The sequence below is a fragment of the Bacillus rossius genome (genome assembly GCF_032445375.1).
Source record: "Bacillus rossius redtenbacheri isolate Brsri chromosome 9 unlocalized genomic scaffold, Brsri_v3 Brsri_v3_scf9_2, whole genome shotgun sequence".
NCBI classification, from domain to species: Eukaryota; Metazoa; Arthropoda; class Insecta; order Phasmatodea; family Bacillidae; genus Bacillus; species Bacillus rossius.
In genome coordinates this window covers 13,537,340-13,565,180 of record NW_026962013.1, presented here as the reverse complement: position 1 = coordinate 13,565,180, position 27,841 = coordinate 13,537,340, and the positions used below count along the sequence as shown (strand labels likewise).

Below are 27,841 nucleotides of genomic sequence, written 5' to 3'. Positions count from 1 at the left end.
CAACGGCGCACCAACTGCCGTCCGCCATGACACATTTAGTACTTTTTTTTTTCGGTGGGTGAATAATTTTTTAAATAATTAAAAAAAAAAATTGACTACACAGCTTGCATGCGTGATTTATATCCACATTTAATCTATGGTATGAACCATCATTTATCTCATAGCTCATCTCGTGATGGTGCTTGTGGTAAATGAAATTGTTATTGACAAAATTTTCGATAATATAATTAAGCACATATTCTGTCTCGTGAGCGCATGCGCAGATTTACAGTCAATTTACAGTAAATCTGCAACGTTATAAACTTATTATTTTACTGCTAACGCGCAGTACGGACTACGGAGTACGCCAACCGCTGTTTGCCAATAGCCGCTTGTCTTTGCGATCATAGAGAATTTTAGCTTATTAGGTTTTGGTGACTTTTGTAATGCGAAATATCGATGTCGAGTTGCTATAGTGGCACTCAATTTTAAAACTCAGATAATGTTGTTGGCGAATGGCCTTGAATAAGTGTTGCATCATTTCAGTTGATAAAGAAAGTGAAAATACTTTTGAATACTTGAGTAGGAGACTTGTGAACACTGCTACCACACAGTTCCTTGGAAAGAAAGGTAGGAGAAATTAGCCACGCGTTTTGCGTAGGGTTGGCGGAAAATTTGTTGTAAGTCATGTTTGATTGTTGCGTTGTTACAATATTTTTTTTTGCAAATGATTTTATGTTAATTTTTTCTCTCAATATTATTTTATAACGAAAGGCGATTTTTGCATAGCTTATTTTTTTTATTACCAATATTGGCTTATAATCCTTTAACTGTTTAGGTTTAAACACTGAATAAAAGTTACTGCTTTATATTTAGTTAACAAATAGAAGCAAGTAGTGTCGGTTGCCAAGATGTAAAAATTATAGCATAAATGAGACCAGAGTTTTTTTTTTTTCTTTTTTTCGGATGGGGTCAAACCTGATTTTTCGCAAGTTTGAGGAACATGTTGGACTGCTTTGAAACTCATCCTCTTGATTCTTCGTCCGCCTTTCACGACCACGATGTCAAAAATCAATCACTAATTCATTCATACTTAAACAAAAACAACAGTAAAATATGTTAGATAATTGTTCCTTATTGTTTATCCAGTTTATATCAAAGTTTTATAATTCATATTTTCAAAATCAAATATTTGTGGTTATGGTACAGTTTTGCATTACAAACTTACTTTATGTTAATATTTTACGTTAAAATACAACGCGTATCCAGTTTATATCGAAACCTTATAATGCTTATCTTTAAACTCAAAAACATTTTGGTAATTGTACTGTTTCAAATCACAAATACATTCAACTGTTGACTTTATTTTACGTTGTATACATATTTTCAAAATTAAATATATTTTGGTAACTATACAGCATTGCATTACAAATACAACCAACTCCATTCTTTATTTTAATATATTATTTTTGAAATACGACGATACGCAATAAGGAACTTTTTTTTTTTCCTCTTTAAACGTAAGGCAACCTTACAACACCTGGGATCAAAATGCCAGAACAGAACCTTGAAGTTTCTAGGAAGGGTTTGCAACGACGCACTTCGGAACTGGCAGTATCTACAAATGCTGCGAGCATTAGCGCACAAGTGATAGTTGGTTCGGCTGGTGTTACCGGCGCGACGCTATGTTGACACACGTGGCGTAAGTGCCCACATAGCATCTGACGCAGCACCCAAACACTCTCGCTCTACCCTTCCCGGAGCCATAGTAAATGTTTATCGTGAAGGTTACGAGTGAATATGACGCCGCCTCGTTTGCATCCCCCTCCGTTTAATTTTTCTCGCTTAGCTTCACTGGATAACAACGGAGTTGCGTTTGTGTGCTGTTGGATATCAGGTAGGTCACTATCCTTTCTCTCATTCCAGATTTGAAGACGAAAACTTCATATTCGATGTTCCGAGTTCGAATTCCAGATAAACTAATAATATTGTTTTTTTTTTTTTATATAGGTTTAAGATTTAGTGAATTTTAATCATGCATGTCCCTCCGATAAGCCAACGTCAAAACGCGTGGTAAATTTTCCCCCTTTAAAAGCATTAGCTTTATTTTCCTTTATGTAAATTAATATTTTTAGATTTTTGAATGTTGGTTTGATGTTGATTTCTGGCTGTACGGTTAGCCTTAGTCGGGCATTTGGCGGCGAAATAACGACACAAAAATTATTATCCATATGCTTCGCCATGCTTACGATTTGAAATCTCAGAAAAGTCCTTACGTTGATGGAAGTGAAAATGCAAAGCACTGGCCAACCGAACTAGACCGGAAAACACGGGGAATGTATGTGTCATAGTACTGCCCACCATGTTATGAAGGTGTCTACAGGGGCATGACTGCTCAGAATTCAAATTATATTTTTAATCTAAAACTAATGTGTCTCATCAGATCCAAAGATTTTGTCTCGGTAGTAGGTATGAGTTTAGTTTGAATATTTTAGGTTTTTATTGTTTAAATTCTTTTTTGTGTTTTTCTTGGTTTTGCTGAGTTGTTTATTTAACAAGTTTTACAATAGAATCAGTAAGAATTTTCTTTGTTATAATAAATTTGTTTTATTTTAGCTTATTATTAGGTATTGTAGCTATCGTTAAAATAAGATACAAACAATAATACGTATAATAATCCAACGAAACCCACGAAAATTCAGTACAACCCAACAGCGATTCGTACGATAGAAATCATTAAAAAAAATTAATACAATAAAATATTATAAAAAATTATAGAAAATTTTGAATGGTGATTGCAAAAGTTTAAAATAGAAGCCACTAAAATAAACGCGATACAACATAAATCCCTACAGCAAAAAACAACAGAAAACAACAAAAACATAAACAATGGTAAACTCTAGAAACCACAGATTCTTACAACAGAAACTAATAGAATACAATAAAAACACTAGAAATCTAAATAATGACTTGCAGCAGAAAACAACAAAAACCAACATAATACAATTAAAAACACTATAAAACAATAGAAATCAATAGAATACCAGACAACAGAAATCACCAAAAACCAACAGATACCAACATACTTTTTTTTTTACAACAGAAACCAATAGAATACACTGATTTTTTTATATTTTTTTTTCGTTTTTTCGTTTATGAGCTAATTGCTCCCAATAGAAACCACTGAAACCCAAAAAGCCATTGTGTTAACAACAGAATCCGATAAAATACACTTAAATCATATGTGTCACACAGTAGGAAACACTGGGATTCCTGCTGTATTTTGTTGATTTCTGCTGTAAATTTTTGTTAGGGTATAGCTCAGAAACGCGTTTCCCCCTCCCCCCTCCGACTTCATCATTCTACACCAATGACGATGTCAAAAGTGAAAACACGCAACTGTTTTATCATCGTGGTTTTTTATCTACAACACTAAGCGCTCCTTATCTCATAGTGACTAGGCCTGATAACATCTTTCAATTCTCTGTGAATTAGTCAGTTGTCTTCCTAGGCTGCATTGTGCATGTAGTGAACAACTAACAACATATTTTACTAGGTGGGTATAGTGTCATGGAATGCATATCGATTTGGAATCTAGTATGATAAGAATATAACAAACTCCAAAATTGAAACTGCGAATCTTACTTCAAACAATAAGGTGTAGTATAATTAACTATAATGCAGACTGCTTCACTGGGATTTTTTTAACTCTGCAGTATCATAGGCTAATGCGCATTGGTAATTTGTGATTAAACATTGAAATAGATAAAGAGTTTTAAAAAAAGTTTTAACACTGTAAAAGACTGGTGTGATAAATTCACACTGAAGAGAAAAAATACTTCTCGACCGTCTTCCACAATGAACACTTGGTGCGGTTGTTAACTAGTAACTTTGTTGCTTTGTGACCCAAGCCGCGATCTGTATGTATGTATGATTCTCGGTAAGCAAGTTTTGAGATAAAAGTTGTAATTGCTACTCTGCACACTTTTTGATTATTTCATTTTCTTGTCATTAGGGCCTACTATATTATTGGAGGAATTTTCCTGTATAACTCTCTTGAATTTTATATTTAGTTTCAAATTTTTTCAACGGATATTTACAATACGTAATAGCGGCAAAAAAGTCACCAAAGTTTTCATAATTATGTTCACTTGCATGACACTTTATAGCTTTAAAAAAAATCTATTCAATGAATTTGCTGCCCAACAATAAATCCATAGGATCTTGCACCATTAGCTGGTATTTCTGCCAGCTACGTTGCGGATGTCAGGTAGATTTTAAAGTTTACTCAGTAATTTCCTTACGTGGCGAAGAACACTTGAAACAGCGTGATTTTGTTTTTTTTTGTCATCGGCGTGAGTACTGTTGGCATTATAGGTCCCTGTTTATGGTAGTAATGTTGAGTAACAACACACTGTTCAAACGTGCAATTTAATGTGGATCAAAAACAGCAAATTACAAATGTGGTTTAAACGAAACTAATTTGTGGTACGGATGTTTCAGATTGTTTTAGGCGCGGTGCACACCAGAGCAATACGATAGGCGATGCGATAAGCGTGGGATTGCTTTGCGCGACGCAACTTTTATCTTGTCAACTCTCAGGTACACACCAGAGCAATGCTATAGGCAATACAGAAAGCGATAAAGGCCTCATTTGTAATAATTATGAGTCCTTCTGACGAGGATGTTGTAGTGGCTTACAGGTACCTAAAAATTCGTAAATGGAAAAGGGCAAGGAAGTACTGGGTACATCCGTATAATGTCATGAATATTAAACATAGTTCGGCTGTGGTTGGCCGAGAACTCCGACAAAACGAAAAATAATTTCATGAAATGTATAGGATGAGCACAGAAACGTTTCACATTCTGGAACAGCTAGTTTCAGAGGAACTGCGAAGCCAAGACACTAAATACAGGCTTGCTGTTTCACCTGCTGAGAAATTACTTATTACATTAAGGTAAGTAAACTATGTCATTAGCAATTAAGAGGTCATAGAGTAAGTTGCGGTATATAGTGTATACATTCATTTATTATGTATAGCAAAAGAAGAGAATACAATACAGTCAAAACAAAGAAAAAACACCACTTGCATCATACAAATGTTAACGCAATACAGTTAATGAAACTGTGTCGATGTTATTGGGTAAACAATCAGTGTGTGAAACTGTGTGAACATTGTTGGCTGAGAGTACAGTGGTTGGAATAGGACAATGTATCTCATGTGGAGTACTGTAAGCAGACGTATCACATTGTGAAGAAAACATGCCTGATGCTTCTCTCTCAGCATCATTCAACTGTTCGTTAAGTTGTAGAATATGTTTCGCTTGAAGATTTCTTTTGCGCCTGTCATCCAATTTCTTGAAATCATGCAGCAACGACCTTAAAAACAGCCAGTCAGAATCATTTCGTTCGTTTTCGTTTTCCAGTTTCCTAATTCTTTCTTCTTTTTTCGAGGCAAGCCATTCAACAAATGCTTTGTCAATGTCGTGTGTATGGTTTACCACTTTCCTCTTCTTTGACACGTGGGGTTGTTGAAGAATTTCAGAATCCACGTCTTAATGTGTACCCTCTGGCATACCCAATGATTCTTCCATGACACTATCTGTTGATTGTTGTGAATCACTGTCTATCTGCCATGCATGACGATTTTCTGATTCCTCGTCGTAATCCCCCTCTTGTACGGTTGCATTCCCTGACGTAGTCGTTCCCTTCATATAGGGACGGAGGAAAGCAGGATGTGCTGCAAGGTAATAGGGTTTTTTTTCCTGACCCTGATGGGTCATTTACCTGTGTCTTTAATTTCTTCTGCTATGTTTTTCCATGCCAAACTAGTCACATCTCTCCTAGAATACGTTTTGAGGGTGTAGTTCCACAAAAAAAGGCTTGTTTTCTACATGTTTGATAAATGCAATCATCGTAACAACATCTTTCTGCGAACTCGCCATGTTTCGTGAAGGGAACTCGAAGCGATACTGTTGCCTGGCGCGACCAGCACGCTGTGTAGCCTCCACGATACGACGCCGATCGGTATCGCTATCGTATCGCTATCCCGCTAGTGTGCACCTACTTACGTTGCTTCCATATAGCTGCAACACATTCCATGGAACCATGTCGTTTTCACGTCGCGACGCGTGTCGTATCGTTTATCGCATCGTCTATCGTATCGCTCTGGTGTGCACCGCGCCTTATGTTAACGCGTGACCTCTACATTCGATTGCGGGCCCTGGAACCAGGATAGGAGACGCCACCCCCCCAACCCTTCCCACACAATTTTACAGTCACGTGCTACATTATAATTGCATGGTTATTTCGTACCTACACTCTTTTTAGAATGTTATTGTACCTGAAAATTCATGGGTAAATTTTTATAAAATAAATAATATAAAATTTTATTTTATAAGTTCAAACTAAACTTTATTTATACATTTATTTTACATACTTTAAAAAAAAATTGGTTGTCTGTAAAGTTGGTTTACGGACGATAGTTTAACGTGACAACGTCATAACAAAACATTGATGAAATGATTGCATACTTTTATATGAATAAAATTGAATCATTTTTATTGAATTATCACTATTTTATATCGATACATAGAAGGAGTGAAATGAAATCTACAATTTAATTGATAAATTTACTTTTATTTGCACTCATTAATTCAAATATGTTTATTACTTTAACGAAGAGATTATTTTAACTATAACTATTATACGTGTTTGCTATTTAACTTCTTCCAATCTGTGTTATTCTGTTAAGGATAGGACGACGATAGGAAAAGTAGGAAACGAATGGGAGTGTTTCAAGTTTAATGTGCCTCGAAAAAGTCAAATCGATGGTTGTTCCAATCGAGTGGAAGAGAGATAGATGCGGCGCAAGCGTACAATGAGCGTAACGGGACACTTTTAGTGCGTGCAGCCGGCGTTCATCAATTTATTAGACGTTGCCACGTCAATAACCACAGCGAGTATGTATTTCGATTTCACACACTGAGATAAAAATAAACGGAGCTGGACCCAGTTGTCCACCTGTCCCCACCCTTATGGGGGCCATGTGTTAGCGTCACTGTAGTGTGTCTTGCACACTAACGAATCCACTTTTCTCCCCTCACAGTTGCCATGCCATCCCCCATCGTCCGTGGTCCTCCTCGGCTCGCTGTCCAGGACACGTCGCTCGGAGAGAAACTCTACAGAAACCTGCTCGAGCAAGGCGACAAGACAGTTATGGTACGTAGCCAGCTAGAATGCAGTTATTATAAGGATTTACTACCATAAGTTCTACAAGAAAAAAGATTGTCACACATTGAAAAAATCAGTTTACGTCAGAACTGCTGTGTAGTTTATCTCTGTTACGTTCATCAAGAAAAAGAAATCCTACTAAATTTTATTTTTGTTTTATCCTAAAGCAACGTTGACAGACATGCATAGTTTGTTGACATGCATTGAAGTCACTGATTTAAGGAAGTCAAGTCAGCAGCTTAAACTTTGTCGGTGTATGCTATATATAAGCTTAAACCCCATTTGTTCTAGTCTAGAAATTAGAATGATAAATAGCTGTGAGAGATAAACAGTATTGTATGAAAGAAATATAATTATTGTTTGCCAAAGGAAAGAAGATTCGAGAGGAACTGCCGCAGCATAGGCAAAAAAAAAAAGGGGGGGGGGGAGGTTGTCTGTAAAGTAGGTTTACGGACGATAATTTTACGTGATAACGTCATAAGAAAACATTAATGAAAAATTGCATATTTTTTAATTTTCAAATACTATTTAAAGTTTTTGAAAATTTTATTTAAATAATTTGTATAAATATAATCACGAACAATTAGTTAAAGAGCCCGCCTTAACCTGTTTGATATTATAGAAGATTTTCTCGCACGGTGGTTGGCCGGTTCTTGCACGCTCGGCTCAGGCGGAACGTGACAATGAGTCATTCTTTCTCGTGCGTGCAGCTGGCGTTCATCGATTAATAAGACGTATTAACGTCAAAACAAATTATTTAGATGGAGAACTGGACCATAACACGCTGGCCGAAGAGTGAACTCCTTCCAAAAAAAAAAAATCTTTTATTGTCATTAAAAGACACGATGTTAAGTACAAAAAGTGATATGTTATTCCAACAGACCGCGTATTCACTGTAGACTCGGGACGAGCAAGCTGGGACCTGCCACTCACCGGTGGATATGCTCGTTCAGGGGCCCGGCTCGGAGGGAACTACAGTCCGACGCAACGGCTCGCTACACTAGCAGGCATGCTAGAAGGAGCCAAGTCGGCGAGCATATCCGCTGGTGTAAGCAGGGCTGCAACTAGAGTCTCTGGCACCCGGGGCATGAATGGACTCATGCGCCCCCCCCCCCCCCTCTTTTTTTGCACATACCACACCAATAAAGCGGGGGGATCCGGGGGCCCTTCCACGGAAAAATTGTGTTATTTAAGCATTTTCCATACCTATAGGTATGTAACAGTTTCTGTGCTACTGTAACTTCCATGTATGGACCCACTACCAGTTGTTGTAGGAATTACAATGCAAGCCTGCGATTTCGGCGCCCCCACAGATTTGCGCCCGGGGCGTATGCCCCGCTTGCGCCCCCCTAGTTGCGGCCCTGGGTGTAAGGGGCGCTTCCCAGCTTCGGGCCATCAGACAGGCAGCAGGTCACATGACCGACGGACGGATTGCAATTGGGAAGCCTTCTTTTCACAGACGAAAGAGCCGAACTCCCGATCGTGCATCTTCGGTTTTTTTTTTTGGTTCATTGTAAAAGGTTAGGTTAGCTACCTTGTAAATACTTTAAAACATTGTGGTTTGGTTAGGATAGCTACATTAAAGATACTGTGAAATCATGTAAACGGTGTCCTAGCCCTGGATAGCTACATATTAAAAATTTATTTGCTAAGCAACCATAAAATGATTTTACAGTATTTTTTAATGTAGCTATACTTACCTAATATAACCAACCATCCACAATCTTTTAAAGTATTTATAATGCAGCTAACCTATCCTAATCGACCGCAAAATTTAATGCCACACCGGTTTTGAGATAGAACAAAGAAAAAAAAAGCGAGCATGAACTTCGGGGAACTCCGGGTGTTGTGGCTCTCTCTCTCGTCTGTGAAATGAAGGCTTCCCGTTGCAATTCCGCCTCCGGCCTCTGGGTCTCGCGTGTCGAGGCAAGTATACCTTTGAATATATATACTGTATAGAAGTCGCGAGTGGATAGGATTTACTCTACGTTTTTTCAGGAGCGTATGATGAGCAGCTTGGGAACTTCACCGCTGCAGTGCGCTGCCGTAACGCCCTGTGTCGTCTTAGTTGTTGTTTACACGTTAGAGCGCAGCGCTGTCGCCCGCTGTCATTCCCCCGCACCCCCCACCCCATCATTCACTGCAGCTCAAGGTCGTTCAACGGGAGGGTGGGGAAGGGGTGTTTGAAGAGTTGGACACTTGTCCGCTAGGGACCACCACAAGTCGATGCCCTAGAGATGTGTGGCGATTGCGGCGGTGAATTAACCAACTACCTCAAAACCGTATAAGAAAATTTAACCTGGGCTGGCGACTTCTATACAGTATATATATTCAAAGAGTATACCCACCCCGGACGCCTGTGCCCAGGTGGACGGACTGACTCGCCGCGAGATGACGGCCAGGCGGCTGCTGGAGCTCAGCTCGAGGCTGGCCGAGGGCCTGCGGGCCAGGGGCGTGCTCCCGGGAGACACCGTGGCCGTCTGCAGCGAGAACTCGCTCGAGTACTGCCTGCCCGTGCTGGCGGCCCTGTACCTGGGCGCGGTGTGCGCGCCGCTCAACGCCACCTACACCCCTAGTAAGTGGGCCCTTTTAAAAAAAATTCATTTTCATTTCGGCTCTCGTCGACAGTAGCGGATCCAGAGGAGGGGGCTAAGGGGCTCAAGCCCCCTCCAAAAGCATCTGGGTCCACTATTGTTTTAGTGTTTGCCTCGATAAAGCCTAGCCTCAGCTGGGTCAAGCCCCTCCCAAACCAAAATCCTGTATCCGCCTCTGCTCGTCGATAAACACACAGCACGGACCACGAGTCGTCCAAGACGTTCAGGGATTTCGGGAAACCACGTAAAACGCGAGATCATAGGACGGTCGGACCAGGATTTCTGTAATGAAGAGTCCAATGTCTTTATCACTGCGACACCTCGCTCCTTACTGAGTAAGCGGTTTTTCAAGGCATGTAACTAATCCTTCGAGAATGGTTTCACCCAACAATTTTTTTTAATGAGTGAATTGGTGTTTCCTTTAATCAGTCAAGGTCGTGTATAAAATACAATTTTGCAGAAAAAAAAATATATATATATATATAATCACAATAAAATATTATGGCTACATGCAGATTCGTCGTAAATGTTTTTCAGTTTTTCACACAAAATTTATGTTATAAGCGACTTTTTAAAACGTTTACATTTTCAACTTTGCATACCACCCACCAAAGCCATCCTGATTAGATTCCTGGCGTTGCAGCAAGTGGGGTGGAGTGGTCGTGACCCCCTCCACCAGAGCACTCAGTCGCAGCTCCAGTTCACCATCTCGCCCTAATATGTATTTTTAATTTACTGGCTCCAATCTCGACACGAGACGTTTATCCATCACACATTCATTCCAGAATCATTTAAGGGGGGACGTCTGCGTCGTGGGTTAGTGAGGCGTTCGCCGATGCTTCTGGCACGCAAGTCTTTTCCTAGTGCATAGGGCAATTGCGATATTCGAGGGTTAACTCTAACATTACATGGCGCATAAATTAAGATCAAGATGTAATGCAAGTCCTTTTGAGTGCTTTCAAGAATATCTATCGGGAGTTAATGCTTAAAAAAATATTTTTAAAAGACACTCTTAAAAATGCAATTTAAAAATTAAAACTGTGAACAGAACTACTCATTCGCCCTCATATCATTCGTGAACGGACACCACTCTGATGTTCAACCCGCGCATGTGTGTCCGGGCAGGCTTTGGGCACAACGGGGCGACGACTGAATTGTTGCCCCTTGGAAGGGCAGCCCATCATGATTTTTCTGACAGTGATGTTTTTGAAAGGTTGTCTGAATTGTTGCCCCTTGGAAGGGCAGCCCATCAGGATTTTTCTGACAGTGGTTAGTTTGCAAAGTGACCTAACCTAACCTAACCTAATCTAACCTTACCTAAACTAACCACTGTCAGAAAAATCCTGAAGGGCTGCCCATCCAAGGGGCAACAATTCAGCTCCCCCGGCTCAGCACTAGCGCAGAGAGGGCGAGAGACCAGACAGAGGGGCGGGGGTCGGTGGTCGCAGGGGAGCTGCAGCACGCGCTGGGACTGTCGCGGCCCAAGGCGGTGTTCTGCTCGCGGCTGACGGAGGACGCCGTGCGGGAGGCGGTGGAGGCGGTGAAGGCGGCGGGGGCGGAGCCGCTGGTGGCGGTGCTGGACGGCGACCCGGGCCTCCTGCCGCTGGCTGCCGCGGTCGGGGTCTCCCCGGGCTTCGCCCCTCGCCCCGTGCCGCGGCCCGAGGACCAGGTGGCCTTCGTCATGTGCTCCAGCGGCACCACGGGGCTGCCCAAGGGCGTCCTCATCACGCACGCCAACATGCTCTACTGCAACGCCTTGCGCAGGTGCCGCCATCTTTGTTTACAAGGGGAGGGGGGACACATTCTCGAGCGTTACGAACATTCCGATCGCATGAAAGGAGGGGGAACCGGAAGAGGAGATTTACTTGCACACTGATTTATTTGCACGTTGATTTATTTGCACGTTGATTTACTTGCACGCTGATTTACTTGCACACTGATTTACTTGCACGCTGATTTACTTGCACGCTGATTTACTTGCACGCTGATTTACTTGCACGCTGATTTACTTGCACGCTGATTTACTTGCACGTTGATTTACTTGCACGTTGATTTACTTGCACACTGATTTACTTGCACACTGATTTACTTGCACACTGATTTACTTGCACGTTGATTTACTTGCACGTTGATTTACTTGCACGTTGATTTACTTGCACGTTGATTTACTTGCACGCTGATTTAATTGCACGTTGATTTAATTGCACGTTGATTTACTTGCACGCTGATTTACTTGCACGCTGATTTACTTGCACACTGATTTACTTGCACGCTGATTTACTTGCACGCTGATTTACTTGCACGTTGATTTACTTGCACGTTGATTTACTTGCACGTTGATTTACTTGCACGTTGATTTACTTGCACGTTGATTTACTTGCACACTGATTTACTTGCACGTTGATTTACTTGCACGCTGATTTACTTGCACGCTGATTTACTTGCACGCTTGTTTACTTGCACGCTTGTTTACTTGCGCGTTTGTTTACTTGCACGCTTGTTTACTTGCACGCTTGTATACTTGCACGCTTGTTCACTTGCACGCTTGTTCACTTGCACGCTTGTTCACTTTGCACGCTTGTTCACTTTGCACGCTTGTTCACTTTGCACGCTTGTTCACTTTGCACGCTTGTTTACTTTGCACGCTTGTTTACTTTGCACGCTTGTTTACTTTGCACGCTTGTTTACTTTGCACGCTTGTTTACTTTGCACGCTTGTTTACTTGCACGCTTGTTTACTTGCACGCTTGTATACTTGCACGCTGGTTCACTTGCACGCTTGTTTACTTTGCACGCTTGTTTACTTTGCACGCTTGTTTACTTTGCACGCTTGTTTACTTTGCACGCTTGGTAACTTGCACGCTTGCTAACTTGCATACTATCTTTGAATATATATACTGTATAGAAGTCGCCAGCCCAGGTTAAAATTTCTAACACGGTTTTGAGGTGGTTGGTTAATTCACCGCCGCAATCGCCACCATCTCTAGGGCATCGACTTGTGGTGGTCCCTAGCGGACAAGTGTCGAACTCTTCAAACACCCCTTCCCCCTCCCGTTGAACGACCTTGAGCTGCAGTGAATGATGGATGAGGGGGGCGGGGAACGACAGCAGGCGACAGCGCTGCGCTCTAACGTGTAAATAACAACTAAGACGATACAGGGCGTTACGGCAGCGCACTGCAGCGGTGAAGTTCCCAAGCTGCTCCTCATACGCTTCTGAAAAACGTAGAGTAAATCCTATCCACTCGCGACTTCTATACAGTATATATATTCAAAGATACTATGCTGCTCCGACTGCGCCGCCTCTTATGCAGTAGCCCAGACCGAGGATACCAAGACACTGCGCTGTAGGTCATGATTGTAATGAACACCCCTCTGCATGTTTTCGTGGAAAAACCTTGGTCGGTGATAGTCCACAGAGGCGTTACAACAGTGATGTATAGAGGTAGTCCCCGAAAAAGTTTCTGCTCATCCGATGTTAAATATAAGTAAAAAAAAAAAATGTTAGTTGTGAATGTCGTGAGAAGCAGCTACGCCATGTGTCCCGCGCAGGTACGACAAGATACGGGGCCCGTCGGACGTGGACAAAGTGCTGGCCTACCTGCCCATGAGCCACGCGCTCGGCATCACCATGCTGACCGCCTGTCTGGAGGAGGGAGTCCTGCTCATCGTCATGCCGTCCTTCCAGCCGGACCTCTTCCTGCAGCTCATCCAGGACTACAAGGTCGGCGCGTCCTTCCTCTCTGTCCTGTCCGTTCCCTGAGCTGGTCACACCTCAGACTGTGCAGGGTTTTTTTGACGTGACAACGTCTAATGAATCGATGAACGCCGGCTGCACGCGCGAAAAAGTGTCCCGTTACGCTCATTGTACGCTTGCGCCGCATCTATCTCTCTTCGACTCGATTGGAACAACCATCGATTTGACTTTTTCCAGGCACATTAAACTTGAAACACTCCCATTCGTTTCATACTTTTCCTATCATCGTCCTATCCTTAACAGAATAACACAGATTGGAAGAAGTTAAATAGCAAACATGTATAAAAGTTATAGTTAAAATTAATCTCTTCGTAAAAGTAATAAACGTATTTGAATTAATGAGTTCAAATAAAAGTAAATTTATCAATTTAAATTGTAGATTTCATTTAACTCCTTCTTTGTATCCATACAAAATAGTGATAATTCAATAAAAATGATTCAATTTTATTCATAAAAGTATGCAATCATTTCATCGATGTTTTGTTATGACGTTGTCACGTCAAACTATCGTCCGTAAACCGACTTTACAGACACCAATTTTTTTTTTTAATTTTTGAAACAAAAGATAAAGCATTCTAACTTATGTCTCGACCTTGACATACCACCACGGTCAAGGCCGACAAAGATTCCCCCCACACGCACGCTGCCAAGAGGGTCAATCACACAGCTGCCCGAAACCAGCTGTCTACACTCGCTTCCTCGAAGCCTGAGTCCCCACCCCCTTGAGAATGCGATGTGTGATTACAAAAATATATCCAAACCGTCACCATCATCAAAATATTATACAAAAACATCTGATGGGTAGCGATAATAAAAACGAAAACAAAACCATTTAAACTTTAAGCTAACTTTCTGCTGTTTATTAAATTCAATTACAACCGTGTAACTGTTGCGAGATACTTTAAAATGCATTTTTATGCACATGTTAAACCTTTTCTAAAGTTCGCATGCTTCATAATCATCATTTAAAAAATGTATGTAGTTTTTATACCTACAAATGATAACAATGTTGTAACTAAAATTCATGCCTCAGAATTGCACAATACAGTTTTAAAAAAAAATCTCACGTTAATGTAAATACGAGATGTAAAAATAAAACTTATTTCATCACCAGGTTAAATAGTTTAAACAAAATAGTAATCAAACACTTTATCTAAAATATTACAATTTAAATGGAGCGCCCCAGTATCAAAGTTCATATGGCCTTTTCTTGTTCATCGTGAAAGTTAAACTCAATTATTAGCACGTTTTCCCAATTACCTTTTTCACGAACCTTCTTACGCTTTAATTACGCATAATTCGTAATTAATAGTTACATTAATTCGTATACCTACTAAAATTTACCGTTTGTGCACACAGTATTTTCATAAATTCCGAATGACACTGCCTTGCCATTTAACTGTTTCCACTTTGTCTCAATTTGTAAAGGCGGAAATCATAATTTAATGTAATCGATCTAACTTATTCCGTTTGCAAGACAGCTTATTCATAATTGTTCGCTAGCAATATAAACGTCCGTAGCGAAATTCGTGAACCAATCTACACATGTTAAATCTTTGTAGCTGACCCATTCGAAGCAAAAAGCATGCTTCGACACAATAAAATCAACCCTTCCGAATTTGCGTATTTTCCGTGTCCGACGACTTAAATCTATTTTTGCGTCGTCAAGCTTACTCTACTCCACGACGCAGGCGTCCAGAGGCGTCCCTCGCGACTCCTGGTGCGAGTTCCTCGCCGTCTTCGTCCGCCGCAGACAGCTCGGACCTCCGCACTCCCGTCCGGCTGCTCGTTTGTTCTAGTACGTCTTCGGGCGCACTCGGCTCGTTCCGAAAACAACCGAAGCGGGAATATTTAGCATGCGTGCCTCGTTAAAGCGCAAATTACAACAAGAAAAATAACATAAAATTATTTAAAAATTGCACGAAAAGAATACTTTAACTAGTCTTTAAAATTAAGAGAAATAAAAAATTAACATTACTAAAATTATTAAACAGTAATTAAAAGCAGCTACTAAAACGTATTTAAATTACAATTGCCAACCTAGAGAAAAAAAGTTACCAGGCAACTGGTAATACTTAAGTGTTTTGGTTGTTCCGTATTGCAAAAAAATAATAAATTAATCTTGAACATTTATGGTGAATATTCCCAGCAACAAACTACCACAAAAAAAAAAAAACCAAAGTGGCCAACATTTTATTTTCGAAACGTTAACGACTTTTAGGTTGTTAAGTTACCTATAAATACCGCACAGTTCGCTGATTTCCCATAGATAACAAGAGCGTTAGTAGTTACATCATTAATAATGTTCGCAGGCTTTCAACGGCCATTGTCTGAAGTAGCTTGGCTTCTGGGTTGTAGCCGCGTCCTTGGCGAATAATTCACCGACGTGTCGGTCGACACAGGGGGGTGACAGTAGAAGAGACGAACTGAATCCTTTAAAATTGGATCATACCATGTTTCACCAACATCGGGAAAAATAGATTACAAGTTTTGATCGCTTTAGTTTATTACATGTCCAGTTGTTATTAATTTATGTTAATCTAAGTTGCTGTTACAGTACTAGAAATTACTTATATTCTGATTATAAATAGTTTTAAATTAATTTCAGTTAATTTTTAGTGAAAGTAGGCCTATAGGCCTACTGCTTTTGGCTGGAATTTTTTCGTTGTCAAGTTGCAAAGAAATGGTATGATCGCAAGGGTTTTGTTTACAAATTTAAGCGAACGATCATTCCTATGGGAGTGGCGCCTCTCCCTTTACTTACTCTATGGGTCGACACTGCAGTCGCCTTCATCAGGGAGCAGTTACCTACCGAGGAAGGATGATGGTGACTGCAATGTCGGTGAATTACTCGCCAAGGACGCGGCTACAACCCAGAAGCCAAGCTTCTTCAGTTGCAGCACTGAGCGGGGACGCGGATCAACGACGGTGCCAGTACATCTGCAGCGGGGGCGGTTGAAATGATGCGAGTGGATGCGGCAGGTGGAGTACGTGCCGCTGGTGCCGCCCCTGGTGGCGTTCCTCGCGAAGCACCCGATGGTCGCCGACTACGACCTGAGCTCGCTGCGGCGCGTGTCGTGCGGCGCGGCGCCGCTCAGCGCCGACCTGCTGCGCCAGTTCCTCGCGCGCTTCCCGCACGTCCAGCACGTGACGCAGGGCTACGGCCTCACCGAGTGCACGCTGGGCGCCGTGTTCACGCCCTTCGGCAGCGACAACCACGCCTCCGTGGGCACCGTCGTGCCCGGCATGGAGCTCAAGGTACCTGCCTCCTCGCGCCTCCTGCTCCTAGCTCCTAGCTCCTTGCTCCTGCTCCTTGCTCCTAGCTCCTTGATCCTTGCTCCTTGCTCCTTGCTCCTAGCTCCTTGCTCCTTGCTCCTTGCTCCTTGCTCCTAGCTCCTTGCTCCTTGCTCCTTGCTCCTTGCTCCTTGCTCCTTGCTCCTTGCTCCTTGCTCCTTGCTCCTTGCTCCTTGCTCCTTGCTCCTTGCTCCTTGCTCCTTGCTTCTTGCTCCTTGCTCCTTGCTCCTTGCTCCTTGCTCCTTGCTCCTTGCTCCTAGCTCCTTGCTCCTTGCTCCTTGCTCCTTGCTCCTTGCTCCTTGCTCCTTGCTCCTTGCTCCTAACTCCTACTCCTAGCTCCTAGTGCCTTGCTCCTAGCTCCTTGCTCCTTGCTCCTTGCTCCTTGCTCCTTGCTCCTAACTCCTACTCCTAGCTCCTAGTGCCTTGCTCCTTGCTCCTACTCCTAGCTCCTAGCTTCTACTCCTTGCTCCTAGCTCCTAGCTCCTTGCTCCTTGCTCCTCGCTCCTCGCTCCTTGCTCCTTGCTCCTTGCTCCTTGCTCCTTGCTCCTTGCTCCTTGCTCCTTGCTCCTTGCTCCTTGCTCCTTGCTCCTTGCTCCTTGCTCCTTGCTCCTTGCTCCTACTCCTAGCTCCTAGCTTCTACTCCTTGCTCCTAGCTCCTAGCTCCTTGCTCCTTGCTCCTCGCTCCTCGCTCCTTGCTCCTTGCTCCTCGCTCCTCGCTCCTTTCTCCTTGCTCCTCGCTCCTTGCTCCTTGCTCCTTGCTCCTTGCTCCTTGCTCCTTGCTCCTTGCTCCTTGCTCCTTGCTCCTTGCTCCTTGCTCCTTGCTCCTTGCTCCTTGCTCCTTGCTTCTTGCTCCTTGCTCCTTGCTCCTTGCTCCTTGCTCCTAGCTCCTTGCTCCTTGCTCCTTGCTCCTTGCTCCTTGCTCCTTGCTCCTTGCTCCTTGCTCCTAACTCCTACTCCTAGCTCCTAGTGCCTTGCTCCTAGCTCCTTGCTCCTTGCTCCTTGCTCCTTGCTCCTAACTCCTACTCCTAGCTCCTAGTGCCTTGCTCCTAGCTCCTTGCTCCTTGCTCCTTGCTCCTTGCTCCTTGCTCCTTGCTCCTTGCTCCTAACTCCTACTCCTAGCTCCTAGTGCCTTGCTCCTTGCTCCTACTCCTAGCTCCTAGCTTCTACTCCTTGCTCCTAGCTCCTAGCTCCTTGCTCCTTGCTCCTCGCTCCTAGCTCCTTGCTCCTTGCTCCTCGCTCCTCGCTCCTTGCTCCTTGCTCCTTGCTCCTTGCTCCTTGCTCCTACTCCTAGCTCCTAGCTTCTACTCCTTGCTCCTAACTCCTACTCCTAGCTCCTAGTGCCTTGCTCCTTGCTCCTACTCCTAGCTCCTAGCTTCTACTCCTTGCTCCTAGCTCCTAGCTCCTTGCTCCTTGCTCCTCGCTCCTCGCTCCTTGCTCCTTGCTCCTTGCTCCTTGCTCCTTGCTCCTTGCTCCTTGCTCCTTGCTCCTTGCTCCTAACTCCTACTCCTAGCTCCTAGTGCCTTGCTCCTTGCTCCTACTCCTAGCTCCTAGCTTCTACTCCTTGCTCCTAGCTCCTAGCTCCTTGCTCCTTGCTCCTCGCTCCTCGCTCCTTGCTCCTAGCTCCTAGCTCCTAGCTCCTAGCTCCTTGCTCCTCGCTCCTTGCTCCTAGCTCCTTGCTCCTTGCTCCTTGCTCCTTGCTCCTTGCTCCTTGCTCCTTGCTCCTTGCTCCTTGCTCCTTGCTCCTAACTCCTACTCCTAGCTCCTAGTGCCTTGCTCCTTGCTCCTACTCCTAGCTCCTAGCTTCTACTCCTTGCTCCTAGCTCCTAGCTCCTTGCTCCTTGCTCCTTGCTCCTCGCTCCTCGCTCCTTGCTCCTAGCTCCTAGCTCCTAGCTCCTAGCTCCTTGCTCCTAGCTCCTAGCTCCTAGCTCCTTGCTCCTAGCTCCTTGCTCCTAGCTCCTTGCTCCTCGCTCCTTGCTCCTCGCTCCTTGCTCCTAGCTCCTTGCTCCTTGCTCCTTGCTCCTTGCTCCTAGCTCCTTGCTCCTTGCTCCTTGCTCCTAGCTCCTAGCTCCTTGCTCCTCGCTCCTTGCTCCTTGCTCCTAGCTCCTAGCTCCTTGCTCCTTGCTCCTAGCTCCTTGCTCCTTGCTCCTTGCTCCTTGCTCCTAGCTCGTAACTCCTAGGGAAGCCTACAACTCACGTAGTTTCGGTTCCCTGCAAGAATTTCCGAAGATTTCCGAAGTTTGGCGTTTTGGTATTAACGCCACTTCAGCCGCTAAATCAGAAGTTTCCAATGAAAACAAGCATTTTTTGACTGACCTAACCTAACCTAACCTAACCCTTCGATTTTTTTAATTTCAATTCTTGAGAGAAATCCGAAGTTGCACGAACGTGGTAGGGAACCGAAACTATGTGAGTTGTAGGCTTCCCTAGCTCCTAGCTCCTAGCTCCTAGCTCCTAGCTCCTTGCTCCTTGCTCTTATCTCCACTGGTAGCAGTCACCAAGACGAGTAAACTGCTGAGGAATACGCGGGACAACTGATGTCAGCGAACCTGGCGGTGTGGAGTGTACCTTCGTTTTTTTAGATACAGCAGTGCCATCTAGCGGCGTGGAGTGTAATTAACTTGAAAGCAATGCGCTTCACCAATCCCAGCTGGCCAGAGTTTCCCTTATTGTCCTATTACTATTTTTGATAATATGCTAGAAGTTTATTGAAAACTTTAAAGAAACTTGCTAGGAAAAAAATTGCCATAATGAGCTTTAAACTTCATTATGAACAAAAAGAATTGCTATCCATATAGAACAAGGGAATGATGGATTGTTCTCATTTTGACGTCAAGAGAGAGAGAGTTAGATTGTTAACTACAACTCCCTTACGTTACCTCCATGACATGATTTCAAGTTATGTGAGTGAGGCCTTTTTTTCCCCCCCTTCAAATAATTGTCGCGCCATATTGGTTAGACGCCAAAAAATTGGCTGAAATGTAGTGTTTTCATTGTGTAAAAAGTTTTAAATAACCGTTTTTAACGACGGAGATTCTAATTGGTACTTATTAACAATAATCTGACGTTATCAAATACCATTCTCAATGTTCTGGGCGTGACAATATGGCTATGGCGTGGTAGAAGGAACTGAGTTCAACCATAGAACACAGATAGAAGTGCGACTCTTACAGTGGAAACTGAGACCATGTTTTGTGCGACATGTGACGCTATCTGTTGTGTGGGCCCATAACTACTAGTAAAAAAAATACCCGGAGGGAAGGTTTTATAATCATAATTTAACTACGTTTAATTTTCCTAATCTAACTATTAATTAAGTGTATTTGGGAGTGGTCTGGGTAGGGAAGACTAAGTGCGTCTCAGGCCGAAGCCTATTCGCTCTAAGCATGCAGGTTATGAACCATGCAGGAGAGGAAGCATGCATCATGTGCTAGGAGGGGATTGGCCAGCTATGGCAACGTTTTAGCCATGACTAACTCCCCTCACTGACTATTCTAGGTTAAAAACTAGATAAGTTGGGCCCAGGTAAAACCTTCATAGACACAGGGAAAACCCTGGGCACTTACATGCGGGATGCAAATTTCATGCATTAATTACATGCGTGTTGGCTACGGGAATAGAAGGATGGCTCAGGAAGAATAGTTGAAAGAGTAGAAAATATCTACTAAGCAAGGGCGGGCACTTGGACATTTTTGTCGGGATTGGGGGTTTTGGGCATAACTGGTTGTTAGGGGGCGACTATCGTCGTTTCCCGCCAGGCTGCCAGCCAGAACTGTGAAAAGAAAAAAACACTTAATACTGTTTTGTAATAAAATGAATGATTAGGAGAAATCAATATTTCTGGTATGTCACACCACAAAAATATGTGGCTACCAAAATTAAGTAAATTAATCTTCACTGGATTGTTTGCCTGCTAGTAGCTTAACACAGTCAATGTAGGTATAGTATATATTGTGAAAGCCACCATCTAGCGGGCGGGCCCAGAACTACTCCAGTCGCTTGCTCCATGGGCGCGGAGATCGCGGATCCGGAGACGGGCGCGGCGCTGGAGGCCGGCCGGCGCGGGGAGATCTGCTTCCGCGGGCCGCTCGTCATGAAGGGCTACGCGGGCGACCCGAGGGCCACCGCCCAGGCCGTTGACGGCGACGGCTGGCTGCGCACCGGAGACGTGGGCTTCCTCGACCAGCAGGGCTTCCTGTACGTGGTGGACCGCATCAAGGAGCTCATCAAGTACCAGGGCTTCCAGGTGCCGCTCTGCCCCGTGCGTTCAAGTCACCTCGCCTTCAGAGGCCACTCCAGTGTTTCAGGGGCACTACGCAACCCGCGTTAACCTCGCAACATTCAATGCCATTTTCATTTTGCTTATAACTAATTAACTAACACAGATTTGCGAAATGATGCTTGCTTGATACGTAAGACAACGATGCTCTTATCAAAGACCCTTTCTCCAAAAAAACGTGCATAAATTATGGTTTCATACTAATCTTTACTAATATGCAAAAGTGTATTGTCTAGGTTTGAACCATAATTCATGCACGTTTTTGGAGAAAAGGGGCTTTGGTAAGAGCATCGTTGTCTTACATATCAAGCAAGCATCATTTCGCAAATCTATATTAGTTAATTGGTTATAAGCAAAATGAAAATAGCATTGAATCTTATGAGGTTAACGCGGGTTGCGTAGTGCCCCTGAAACACTGGAGTGGCCTCTTCAGCCGTGTTCTTTGTGTGTTACCCTGGAGTCTGTTCTGAGTTTGAAGGCAACTGGTTGGCAATCGGTAGAGACCGGTAAAATTCGCGATTTTCAAATCCCCAAAGGATAGACTCCATATGATCCTCTACGCACTCGTGCAAATTACATCCTGCTGATTGGTTACCGACTCGTAACACCTGTTTCACTGGAATGATCGTGATTCGCTAATTGTTCTGTTAAAGATTTTTTTTTCTATTGGCACAAGAGTCCTTCAGATAAACTTGTGGCCCAACACTGAAGCAAAATAACGTCAAAAGTATTTGGACTCTAAATCCTATCGCGAAACGAATCCGCGAATTTTACAGGTCTCTATTGCGATAGCAAAACTAATCAAAACAGTGTAAAAGCTAATATGCTATAAGTTTGATACGAAGAATCGTAAAGATCCCATAATGCAGGGGGCGCAAATCTGTAGGATTTTCAAAATGGGGCCCGCGCGTACCAGAGAATTTGGCGCTTGGGTTTTAACCGAAACAAGTCATCTCTAGTTAGGGTGCTTGTATGTTTTAAACTGCCTATATTCTGGCGGAAATTTTTTTTAAATATACATACAGTTTTCCATAAAACATAGTTTTGACGTTTACTAACCCCATTTCAGTCACTATTTTGATAGCTCAAGCGGGTCCCCTCAGCGAACCGCTTCCCCCCCCCCCCCCCCCCCACGAATCAACGTCTATGCCATAATATAGTGAAATTTTTTTTTAACACTAACACATGTGCAAGGAATATACTTAAAACTTCATTGTAACCGAAAATTATTTTGCTATCCACACAGGAAGTCGAAATGAGTTCATTTTCATTTTGTCTTAATGTTATTAACATGTTAAAGATTTCACACTCCAAACACCTTACTTGTCACCTTCATGGTTTATACTCAAAACTTAAATTCATAAATTAGAAATTTGTGTATTCAATTCGTGTATCAATATGATCAGTTTTATTATTGAAATCGTCTGTACTTATGAACAGTTTAACTGTCCTTGAAAGGTTTTGAAGTTCAGATGGCTCAGCTTTATAGGAGGAATATGGCCACAAAAAAAAAATAACTGTGCGGTTGAGAATTGCCAACATAAAAAATTTAAGTTTTAAATATAAAATAAACATAGAAATTTCTTAAAAATAAGGACTTAAATAAAAATAAGTATTTTTACAGACATTATTAGTTCAGAATTTATGGAATGGTGTATAAATGGGGTGGCGTATTGAGTATAATTGCAAACTATTACAGTTTGGAAAAATATATGACAAAGTTGAATATGCATGGCTTCCATGTGCGCTCGTGTGTGATTATTGCAATTGAAACTCAAGTTATTATTTCAACACTCATGCTTTGCGGCTATGCAGTTTTTTATTATTTTAATTTTTTAGTTTTGAAACAAAAGATAAAGCACTTTAACATAGTTTTTTTTATTGTTCCGTATTGGAAAATAGACAATCTGAAACATTTATGGTGAATAATCCCAGCAACGAACGACGAGGGGGTGGGGGGGGGGCGAATCAAGGTAGCCAACATTTTCTTTCGAAAAGTTATCGACTTTTAATTTGTTAGGTTGCCAGTTCGCTGATTTCCAAAGATAACAAGAGCATTAGTTACAGCACCGAGTTACTTTGAGCTGGGGAGCAAGTTATCTGTGTGGAACCCGGCTTCACGACGTGCCGCGCGCATGCGCAGCTGACACACACAAGCTTTGAATATATATACTGTATAGAAGTCGCGAGTGGATAGGATTTACTCTACGTTTTTTCAGGAGCGTATGATGAGCAGCTTGGGAACTTCACCGCTGCAGTGCGCTGCCGTAACGCCCTGTATCGTCTTAGTTGTTATTTACACGTTAGAGCGCAGCACTGTCGCCCGCTGTCATTCCCCGCACCGCCCACCTATCATTCACTGCAGTTCAAGGTCGTTCAACGGGAGGGGGAATGGGTGTTTGAAGAGCTCGACACTTGACCGCTAGGGACCACCAAAGTCGATGCCCTAGAGATGTGTGGCGATTGCGGCGGTGAATTAACCAACTACCTCAAAACCGTATTAGAAATGTTAACCTGGGCTGGCGACTTCTATACAGTACATGTATTCAAAGCACACAAGCGACAGCTTGGTGGTGGTTGTTGCTGCTCCCCTGACGGCGCGACGCCTGGCCAGGTGCCGCCGGCCGAGCTGGAAGCCATCTTGATGTCGCACCCGGCGGTGATGGACGCGGCGGTGGTCGGCGTCCCAGACGCGCGCGCCGGGGAGCTCCCGCGGGCCTTCGTCGTCAAGAAGAAGGACGTCTCCGAGCGCGAGCTCGTGGACTTCGTCGCCAGTAGGTCGCGCCCTGGGCTCCCGTCAGGAGGACGCGCTATCAAATATCAGTGCGCTCAAGTTTTTTTTGACGTGACAACGTCTAATAAATCGATGAACGCCGGCTGCACGCACGAAAAAGTGTCCCGTTACGCTCATTGTACGCTTGCGCCGCATCTATCTCTCTTCCACTCGATTGGAACAACCATCGATTTGACTGACTTTTTCGAGGCACATTGAACTTGAAACACTCCCATTCGTTCCCTACTTTTCCTATCATCGTCCCATCCTTAACAGAATAACACAGATTGGAAGAAGTTAAATAGCAAACATGTATAAAAGTTATAGTTAAAATAATCTCCTCGTTAAAGGAATAAACATATTTGAATTAATGAGTGCAAATATAAGTAAATTTATCAATTAAATTGTAGATTTCATTTCACTCCTTCTTTGTATCCTTACAAAATAGTGATAATTCAATAAAAATGATTCCATTTTATTCATAAAAGTATGCAATCATTTCATCAATGTTTTGTTATGACGTTGTCACGTTAAACTATCGTCCGTAAACCGACTTTACAGACAACCAATTTTTTTTTAAATGTGTAACACCTTAGCTCCCGGTACACGGCATTTGGAACGTGTGTGACCACGGCGCTGCCATCTGTGGCGCATGGTGTGAACCTAAGTTCATAGATACGACGGGGAAACTTTATAGTATTGACTGATGAATGAATTGTAACAGTATGGGCAGTATTCAGGTTTAGTATTTTTTTTTTCAAGTCTTTTACGCTTTTATCGAAGCCGTATAGTTTAAAATTCCCGTCTGCTAATAAAACGATTCGAAAGTCTACGTAGCTGCTCCGGCAACGGATTCTAGAGGTGGGTGCAGAAACTACGCATGATTCGCGTCAAGAAATGTAGTAAAAAAAAAAAAAAAAAAACAATTTGCTTAGTGATTTATAGCAATTAAAATTTCGTGCCAGAGTTTCGTATCAGAAGTGTGTTTGCAACACGATAACACATGAATTTTGTCGTTTCCGAGGTTAGATGTTACTCGTCTGTGGCGAGTACTGAGATACTCGCTCGCATGTTTATTTTTTTTTTATTGTCATGAATTTTTTAAATTAGTGTCCTGTTCTTTATCCTTAACAGTGTGTATATGATTCACTTACTAATTATTTAAAAGGCTTCCGGCATACTTTACTCCAGCATTGCAGCTTATTGTGTTTGTCTCTGCATGTTTGTGAGCATGTAGGGTATGTCAGCATGTGTGTTGTACACTCGAGGATCCAGTGTGGCTGCCGTGTGCTCGTGTGACAGAGTCCACGTGCTTCGTGCAGACTCGTGGCGAGCGAGCCCCTGGCCTCACCGACCCCGGGCGCCGCGTTTAGGGGAGAAGCCTAAGATGCACATCAAGCTCTGTCCCTGCCCGAACACGCCCGAATATTCGCCTTCGGCCAACCTCGGGATCTGTTTTCATTTTCGCGCAGGAAAAATGAATTCAAATATTAAAAGTGGTCGGTTAGGTTAGCTGCATTAAAACACTTTAAAAAACCGATGGACGGTTAGTTAGGTTAGTATAGCTACATTAAAATAAACAGAGAAATATAAATATATAAATAAACCCGAGGTTGGCCGAAGGTGAATATTCGGGCGTGTTCGGGCAGGGACAGAACTTGATGTACATCTTAGGCTTCCCCGTTTAGGGGGGGGGGGGCATTGAACTGCCAGAGTAGTAACTACTATAGATACTTACTTGAATATGGCAGCGTTACAAAAAAAAAAGAAGAAAAAAGTTGTTTGGCAATTGAACTGGATTATTTGTATTGAAAGGTACATACACGCATATCGTCAAATATAAAAAAAAACTGGTATTTTTCGCGCATTATCCAACTTGCCACGTTAAAAAAAAAATTGAAATTACTGCAGATAAATATATATTTTTTTCATTTGCCATCTAAGTTAAATCACAAAAATATTTGGAATAGTAAAGTGGAATTAATATTTGGTAACGACTTTAGGTGTTGCCGAGAAAGATTATGGGTTGTTGGTTTGAAAACAAAATGGGGGGAGCGCCAATATCAGTTCTTGTCCCGGGTGGAAACTAGTAAGTTACGTCCCTGAAACCCCCCCTCCCGGTTGAGTGGCGGGGGGCGGGGGGCGGCCCCAGGAAGACTTCTCCAGAAGGGCTGTCGCATGAACATGGTGCAGTTGCAACTTCATACTGTATAGTTATATTCTAAGCGGAAACAGTACGATTTCACGAACGTAGGAACGGAAAAACGCCATCTTGGTTTCAACTTTTTTATTGATTTTTTTTATTTGGTTTTGAATATTGTAAATTTGCCTTCAGTAAGACATATTACGTAATATATTGATATGCCTGAATTAAATTAGCGACTGACTGCTGAAAATGTAGATGGGCTGGATTAAATTTAGTGGGTGAGTCAGTATAAGTCAGTATGAAAGGAAACATAAATAATTTAATTTTTTTTATATTAGACCTTATAGTATTTAATAAATACTATACCGTCTAATATTAAAAACAATATTAAATTGGTGGAGGGGATACTTACTCTATCCCTGCGGCCTTTTCCTTGGAGCCGTGCTTACAAGTTCATGCAAAGATTACATTCACAGTTTTTTTTTTTTTTTAATTCTGAGACGTTGTACGTTAAGTAATGGGATTGGTTTCTCTCGACGGCCGTCTGTAGCTAACGGAAACAATCTACTTGTCTGCCGCTGGTTTGGGAACAAAATATATCCACACATTTCAACTTTGCGAATAGAGCACATGTTATTCAACCACAAATCAGTGCACATCTTGGTTTTATTCAAACAAGAGTTTTTAAATTGTAAATAATACTAGACTTGAGCAGGTAACACCAATTATATTATTTCTTCTTTGTGGCTGCATCCTTGACTTTAATGTTACATCCATCCGTTTCAGCAACGTTTTAAATAAGAATCTAAGAACTTGTGCCCATATCTAAAATTACGAAATACTGTCTTCGTTTGATTTATTTTTCCTCGCTCTCTCTACAGAGCAAGTATCGCCGCCCAAACGGCTGAGAGGAGGTGTGCAGTTTGTCGATTCTATCCCGAAGAACCCAAGCGGCAAGATATTACGACGTGAGGTTAAGGAATTATATCTTCCAAATTCTAAGCTCTAAAATACAAATAATTTTGAAAATGTCACAAAAAAAAATTTTACCTGTAAATATTTTTAATTTTTTTTTAAGTTGAACTGTTTAATTACAGAGATTGTTTTGAAAATTGTAAAAAATAAATATATTTTTCCATTCGTTTCTTGTTTTGATTGTTATTGTCCACCCTCCCCTTTTCCCTTCTCCCGACCTCCGTGACTTTCTCGTCGCTCGAACACAACGGGCATGCGAACGAAGCTGAGTTCCGTTACTGGGTTTCGTGCATCCTGTGCTTCCCCGTCGCACTTCCAAACCTCCGTTTCCATCAGCTTCCAATGAAAATGGTCGAATAATGTTGGGGGTGGAAAGGGGGTGGTGGTGTTTATGACGACACCGAATACGTCACTAGCGCACCAGTCGGGTGGTTTTATTATCCATCAAATATTTGGTGTGTAGTACTTACTGGCAGGGGCGCAACAACAGGAGGGGGGGGCAAGGGTATTTGCCCCCCCTCTGAAACCTTGAAGTGGGGGCAAACGGGGGCAAAGAAACTGCTGTATAATCAATTTTTAGATAATGAAACTGCTTAAATAGCACCATTTTCCACCTTGAAATACAAATTTTTCCGGGGGAGGACCTCCGGACCCCCTGCTTCAATAGGGGGGATCTATGATTCTTTATAAAAAGGTATATTCCCCCCCTTTGGAAATTTAGTTGTTGCGCCCCTGCTATACAATGTTTGACGTAAAACAGCCTATCAAAATCTTGCCCAGCGGAAACGGAAATGGCTTCAAGGAATATTTAAAAT

The 27,841-nt window shown here is 42.6% G+C and overlaps 1 protein-coding gene across 6 annotated transcripts; it reads left to right on the top strand.

Moving 5' to 3' along the window:
- Positions 1-305: 305 nt before the first annotated feature.
- LOC134543302 (uncharacterized) lies at positions 306-27,191 on the top strand. 6 transcript variants are annotated; one of them, XM_063388224.1, is made up of 10 exons: positions 594-609; positions 4,855-4,937; positions 7,089-7,201; positions 9,581-9,788; positions 11,256-11,571; positions 13,358-13,529; positions 16,545-16,820; positions 20,872-21,099; positions 23,747-23,906; positions 26,933-27,191. In XM_063388224.1, exons 3-10 carry the CDS (start codon positions 7,094-7,096, stop codon positions 27,058-27,060), a joined length of 1,596 nt encoding a protein of 531 aa, XP_063244294.1. In that variant the 5' UTR covers positions 594-609; positions 4,855-4,937; positions 7,089-7,093; the 3' UTR covers positions 27,061-27,191. The 6 variants fall into 6 exon arrangements, with proteins under 6 accessions (XP_063244296.1, XP_063244291.1, XP_063244294.1 ...); XM_063388221.1 differs by lacking the exon at positions 4,855-4,937 and having other exon boundaries at positions 309-609; XM_063388222.1 differs by lacking the exons at positions 594-609; positions 4,855-4,937 and adding an exon at positions 1,400-1,876.
- Positions 27,192-27,841: the final 650 nt, after the last annotated feature.